General features: G+C 48.8%; 1 protein-coding gene and 1 long non-coding RNA gene across 2 annotated transcripts in view; one reads left to right on the top strand and one right to left on the bottom strand.

Moving 5' to 3' along the window:
* Positions 1-436: 436 nt before the first annotated feature.
* Positions 437-3,951, bottom strand: LOC145716537 (uncharacterized). Its single transcript, XR_014139299.1, has 2 exons — positions 3,580-3,951; positions 437-2,977 (listed from the first exon to the last, which is right to left on the bottom strand). It is a non-coding gene; the product is annotated as an uncharacterized LOC145716537 (long non-coding RNA).
* Positions 3,952-4,101: 150 nt separating this feature from the next.
* The window catches only part of WDR4 (WDR4 tRNA N7-guanosine methyltransferase non-catalytic subunit), a 21,357-nt gene continuing 18,712 nt past the window's right edge, over positions 4,102-6,746 (top strand). The window contains exon 1 of the mRNA XM_081820163.1: positions 4,102-4,146. Within this exon, the coding sequence (XP_081676289.1) occupies positions 4,102-4,146 (45 nt within the window). The remainder of the gene's footprint in view (positions 4,147-6,746) is intronic.

Below are 6,746 nucleotides of genomic sequence, written 5' to 3'. Positions count from 1 at the left end.
TCCTTTGGGGGGGGGATTGTCTAAGATGGTGTTTTCCAGGGGCTCCCAGAGCATGGCCAAGAGGGGGTGGAGCCACTTCATAGGCCACGGCAAGCTTCACAGGTGGGACCAAAGTCTGTGTGCCTATTACCGGACACGTGGGTGGGTGAGACTGCCTGGGTTCCTTCGTGTGTGGGGCTGGATCCCACAGTTCCCAGAAAGGCACTCTGTCTGTGGATGGATGCTGAACTGCTGTTGAGTGGGGGGACATGGCGAGGGGTATCTTATTCAGCCACGATGCTGACATCTCCACAAAGTGTTTAAGGGAACTGTATGAACAAAGTACCACCTTCAGGGGACTGGACAGTTTAAAGTGAAAAAAGGCCTCTGGGCTCCCAATTTGCTAAGGGCAGTAAGAGTTTAAGAGTTGCTCAAAGGGCACATTTTTCAGAGTAGCAAGAGGTGCTGGAAAAGGAGGGATCTCCAGGAGGGCAGAGGTAAGAGTCGCGCTGGGGTACAGCCTGGGGAATGTTCCCAGCAGGCAGAACTCAGCCTCATTGGGGAGCACTCCCTTGTCCTATGGTCCTGTGAACATTCTCCCTATGGATTTAGGAATTGCTCTGCACCACTGATTGCTCTGTGCACCCATTCTTCCTTTTTTCTTTTCTTCTAAAGATCTATTTATTTTTTTTAGAGAGAGAGCGCGTGCGTGCACAGGCTGGAGGGGCAGAGGGAGAGGGAGAGGGAATCCCAAGCAGACTCCATGCTGAGTGTGGAGTCCAACGCGGGGCTCGATCCTACCACCCTGAGATCACAACCTGAGCCGAAACCAAGAGTCGGACGCCTAACCGACTGTGCCACCCAGGGACCCCCATTCTTTTCCTTTTCAAATGGAAGTATTCACTGTGGTGGTCCTTTCCCCTTTGACCAGTGTATGCTGTGTAGGGGGCAGATAATTGATATTTTTAGTTTATCCATCTGTGGCTCAAGAGGAACTGCACCTGAGGAGCCACATTCAACCTAGTATAGATCATGAGACCCTGCACTTTGAGCCTGGTACTGGGATTGGGTGAGACTTCCGGGTATCTTGGGAGGAAGTGAGGGTTTTTTTTGGTGGAGAAATGTGAATAATTGGGGCCAAAGGATGGATTGTAGTAGATTTGACCACAAAAATGGCCTCAATTCTCCACCCCTCCCTTTACCCAGGCCCTCTGTAATGCAACTTTGATGCTCCTTTCACCAAGAGGGGGTTTATTTCCCCCGCCTTTGGATCTTGTTGCCCTTGTGTCTTGCGTTGGCCAATAGGGTGTGTCAGAAGAAACAGTACACTGGTTCCACACCTGGACCTCACAAGTCCCGTGGGTAAGCCCCAGTACCCTCCTGGAGGATGACATGGAGTGGAGACAAGTTGTCCCAGGCCATCCTAGACTGGCTAGTTCTCTTCCAACCAGGTGGCAGGCCACAGATACATGAGCAAAGACAGCCAACTAAGACCAGCCCAAATGGCCAACCCGCAGAATTGTGAGCTAAGTAAATTATTACTGTTTTAGGCTACACAATTTGTTGTTACATAGTACTTGTTATGTATTTACTATGTATTATTATGACAACAGAAAATGGATACAGTTACTAAAACAGTTACTAACTACAGCTACTATCAACACAGCTGACTCCTTCGAGAAAATCACCAAGGGAAATGGGACAAAACCTAAGGGCTCTCCAATTTTATCCAAGCTGTAAACGATGAATATGCCCTCATCGTTTTGTAAATTTCAGAGAGGTAAAAACTTGGTTACAACTTTAGTAGCTACATTAACAAATTAAAAAAACCCCCAAATTATACAGAACTGAAATTTGAGTTGTGGGTTTGGGGTAATATACTAAGAACATTAGATAGTAAAATATCAACACATCATATTAATGCTGAAATAGTTTACACATATATGTAAGAGTAATGACGGGTAAAGAGGCCTCAGACAACACGTTCATGGACCTGCATTAACATCTGATAGCCCACACAAGATGAACTGAAGTAGCACCAGAGGGGCCACAAAAGGGAAAATTGTGAAAATAAAAATAAGCTTAACACCATTTCAATTCAGACTGGATTAAAATTACAAAGAAAAGGCTTGGGTTATCCTGGACTTTGCTGAGAAAAAGATCTTTAGGCAAATAAATCTTTTTGGCACAAGTACTGTAAGAATTCAGAGCGTGAGGCACATGGTTCATCACCTCAAAAAGATCAGAATGACTAGGCTGTGTTTACGTCTGATGATCAAGCACAGTTCTGTAAGTTTTCATTTATGCATGCTCCGCATCTTGTGATATAATGCATGAATTCCCTTAAATCTCTGTTATTCAGTCTCCACGGTTTTTCAAAAATTGTACTTACTTTTCTAGGTTGTAACTTATAGCACGAAGGCAAACTTCAAGGTCAGTTCAAATAGGTGTATTATAGTTAATTTTATCTGTTAGAATGTGTGTCATGGAGTATTTTCTAAGATGTAAATGACGACTGTAAAGGAAGTTGAATTTGTTCACGAGCCTAGTGATGACTGGCCCCTGCCTAGGATCTCTATGGTCCTAGTATCACTATCCTGCCCAGGAGAGAAACCGTAACCTCACTGGCATGCCTGAAAAACACCCCAGACCACGCATATGGACTTCCACTGTGCCAGCTAGATTACTCTAATAGAGATGTTCACAGATTCATTTTCAGAAACCTTGGGAAGTCTCCTGCTTCCACTGTGGTTACTGCCCAGCAGCAACCCCTCCGTGGATACAGCAGCTGCCTTTGATTTTGGGTATAAATTCATCCTTGAGTCATACAGGAGGTGGGGTCAGGGCCAGCATTCTCCAAGTTTCCTACGCGGTCACTCTTCTGTAACAGGAGCTGCTCCTTTAAGACAGTTACTCGTTCCATTCATGTACTTAGCAAATATTGATTGAGCACTGACTTCTTGCCAGGTATTGTGCTGCAAGTTGGGATGACCATAACCTGCAAAATTAGGCATTTGTAGTCTTGGAGAGACATTAAACAAATAAACGTGAATACAAATAATGGAAAGGCAGGGAAAGCTTCCCTGACTGATGATGCCACTGAAATGAAATCGAGTGACTGGAATTAACTAGTTACAGTAAATAGATAGGGTGCCGGGGAGAGCATTTCAGTCAGAAACAATGGGATGTGCTAAGTCCCTGGGGTAAGTGCATTGTGCCAGTGAATGAAGGGCAGTCCTGGCTACAGCACAGAGAATGAAAGAGGCTGCGGAGTAGATGGGAGCCAGACCACAGGCGGTTCGCTGGAGCATGATCAGGACTTGGGTCTTTGCCATGAAAGCAACGAGAAGTCACCTGTTGGTTTTAAGCAGGGGGATGCAATGATCAGATCTGTGTTCTGCAAGGATCTCTCTGGCTTCGGTGTGGCAAGCAGATCGGTGGGGGACAAGGGCAGCTGCAGGGATCAGCAAAGCTGCGGACTGCTGTGGTTTGGATGGTGGCGGAAGCCACGGAGATGGAGAGAAGGGGCGTGCAGCAGAGGGATTTAAGTGACTAGATGAACAGGATGGGGTGTGTGGGCGGCGTGTCTTGAGAAGTCACCTTGTTCGAACTCCATGAACAAAAGAACACGGGCAAAGAGCTATCTCTGGCGGTGGGAGAGACTTGCGGCGCCTGGGGCTGACCTCCGAGGGGAAGCTGCGGAGGCTCCCTTCCAGCGCCTGAACTCTGAGCCACCCCGGACAGGTGCAGGCTCACCCCCACCCACCTCTTGCAGGAACGCTTACTAAGAGCCCAGCAGGTACCAGCAGGACCACGTCGCCCAGCTGCAGCGGAGAAAGATCCAGAAGCGGCCCTGCCCAGTGTGGAGGAAAAGAGCAATGCTCAGCATGCGTTCCCACGTGGGCGAGTATTCCCACCGTACTAAACCCGCCACCTACGGAGAAGACGCCACCAAGGCGGCGAAGGCGGAAAGCACCTTCTGCGCATGTCCGGGGCCTCGGCCACCGTGGGGGCGGGCCGAGTGGCGCCACCTCGCGGCGCCTGCGCGTGACGTCACTGTGCGGCGCCGGCAGGAAGAGGGGCTCGGCGGCGCACGTGGGGGGAGGCGCGGCGGGCGGGCGCATGGCGAGTTCCGCGGGGCTGGCGCTGTGCGGGCAGGCGCTGGTGGTGCGGGGCGGCAGTCGGTTCCTGGCCACCTCCACTAAGAGCAGGTGAGGGGGTTGGGCCTGCAGCGGGGAGCCCAGGCTGCGGGCGCGCGTCGGGGCCTGGAGAATCAATCCCTCGCGCCGCGAGGCCCTGGGGAGACCCCCGGCGCGCCCAGCCGCCGCCTTCTCCTCGGTGAGGCCGCGTGCCCGCGCCTTCTCTCAAGACCCGCCCCCGGCGCGCCCCTCGCTGGCGCCCGCGGACCCCGCGTTCTCGGCCGCATCGGTGTCGGGAGCTTCGGGACGCTTCGGGCGGGTCACGTGGGGAGACGCGAGCCGGGCCCCGGCCACCGCGCGGTCTCTGGGTCGGCGGCCACCCCGGCTCTGGGGCGCCGGGAGGAAGGCGGCTCCTGCCCTCGGGGACCGGGTTGGGCCTGAGTCCCGGGCGCACTCCGTCTCCGGACGTGGCGCCTGCCCCCCCCTCCCCCGCCCGCCTCGCCTCACCTCGCTCTAGGTCTTACCCTCTTCCCCCCAGTGCGCCTGCACACGGTTCTGCTTTAGCTTTCCCCAATTTCATGCTCTTTCTCACACAACACCCTGGATTTTTAACAATAAGTGTTGATCGAGTAGTCTTGTCCCATGGTCAGTTTCGGCCCCTTACTTCTTTCCCGGTAGTTGGATTCATACTTGAAACGGACCATGTGTCTGTCAAATGTAAATACGCTCTGCTCTTTGCTCAAAGCTGGGTTTCAGAAATCCAACTTAATGTTAGATTTAGTTTTCACAAAACATTTACTCACAAACTTGTGGTATATTCCAGATTATTTTTAGAGGCTCATGGTATCTAACGCATGCCACTGGGAGACATGGGTTTATTATACTTGATATTACATTTGATTCATACCAAATGCAATAAACCCATCATTTTTTTAAGATTCATTTTTATTTAGTTGAGAGAGAGAGAGCACGAGCAGGGAGGAGAGGGAGAAGCAGACTCGCCACTGAGCAAAGAGCCCCACTCAGGACTCCATCCCAGGACCCTGGGATCATGACCTGAGCTGAAGGCAGATGCTTCACCGACTGAGCCACCCAGGCGTCCCCATCATTTTTTTTTTTTTTTTAATATGATTCTTCTGTGTGCCTCTTGAGGAAATAGAATGGTGGTGGCAAAGTTTCTGACTGAGAGAACTACTCTTTCCAACACCACAGTGTTCCTTGGGAAAAGAGTCTGAGCGCAGTTACTTCAAAGGCTATGAGTTTGTACAAGATATCTGGTCTCTGCCAAGCACTGGAAGGGAGGAGATGGGCATAAACTGCAGAGAGCTTAGGGTCTGACTCCAGTACTGGCAGGTGCTTGGCAGCCATGGGAGCTTTCTTGGGTAGTTGAGACATTTTTAAGTGGTGGCAGTTTTAAATTGAGATGCAGGAATCTCACCAAAAAACATCAGAACATAATTTCTTCTAGCATAACCATCTTGTGTTGATTTTTTTGGGAGTGAAAGAATCATGTATTACTTCCTGTTGAGTTTTTCTCATTTGTTTTACTTAACAGATTATTTGGTACGGAACCATGCCAGTTGTGTATGGCAGATCTGAAAAGATTAAGCAACTAAAGCTCCTTAGCCTTTCTCTGAAGTACTGTACCCAGACAATTTCTTGTCATGGATAAAACCCTTAATTTATTGAGTATGAGAATATTTGTGCTCCAGGAAAAAAAACCTCACATTTTTGTTCATGAAGTGCTCCCTTTAAAATCTTTCTGTTTTTCCTTAGTGATGATGATGTCCTCTTCACGTATGATTGCAGCACTGCAGAAAAGAAGTCACAGGAGAATAAAGGGTGAGATGATGGGGCAGCCTCTTCAGGCCTAATCATGCTTGGACTAAATGGGACAGGGTAGCCTAAGAAGTAAATTGTTGTGTCATTGAGTAAGTTGCTTCTGCACAGAATTCTTTGTTTCTATTTATACTGTCCTGTGGAGGAACCAGGACCTCAGCAAAGAAACGTGGAACTAACTTTAAATATGGTGTTAAGAATAGTAGGATTTTTCTAAATAATTCCAGTTTCTGTCAGTAACTAACTCTTGTGGGCATCTTGAAATAATGCAATGTAACTTTAAATGCGTTTAAGTTAGCTTTAGTTAATTGAAAGATAAGGAAAGCAGAGTGTGATAATTTTGTATGGTGCCTTTTTCTAGTAGAATTGGTCTTATGGTTCAGTTTTTTGTTTTTTTTTTTTTAAAGATTTTATTTATTTATTTGTCAGAGAGAGAGAGCGCAAGCAGAGAGGCAGGCAGAGGGAGAAGCAGGCTCCCCGCTGAGCAAGGAGCCCGATGCAGGACTCGATCCCAGGACTCTGGGATCATGACCTGAGCTGAAGGCAGACGCTTAACGACTGAGCCACCTAGGCGTCCCGGTTCAGTTTTGTTTTAATATGATTTAATCCTTGACTCTAGTCTTTGATTCGTTCATATCCGTGAGAGAGTGAGCCATGTGATCTCTGAGGGTCTTTCTGGCTCAGCTCTTTGGATTCAGGTGTGTGTGCTGAGAGATTTTTCTGTTTAGTTAGATTTATTCCTTAAAAATTAGAGCTGTTGGGGCGCCTGGGTGGCTCAGTTGGTTAAGC

Source organism: Leptonychotes weddellii, chromosome 1, assembly GCF_054177405.1.
Source record: "Leptonychotes weddellii isolate Sample4059 chromosome 1, ASM5417740v2, whole genome shotgun sequence".
NCBI classification, from domain to species: Eukaryota; Metazoa; Chordata; class Mammalia; order Carnivora; family Phocidae; genus Leptonychotes; species Leptonychotes weddellii.
The sequence above is the reverse complement of the archived record's forward strand: the minus strand, read 5'-3'. Positions and strand labels throughout refer to the sequence as shown.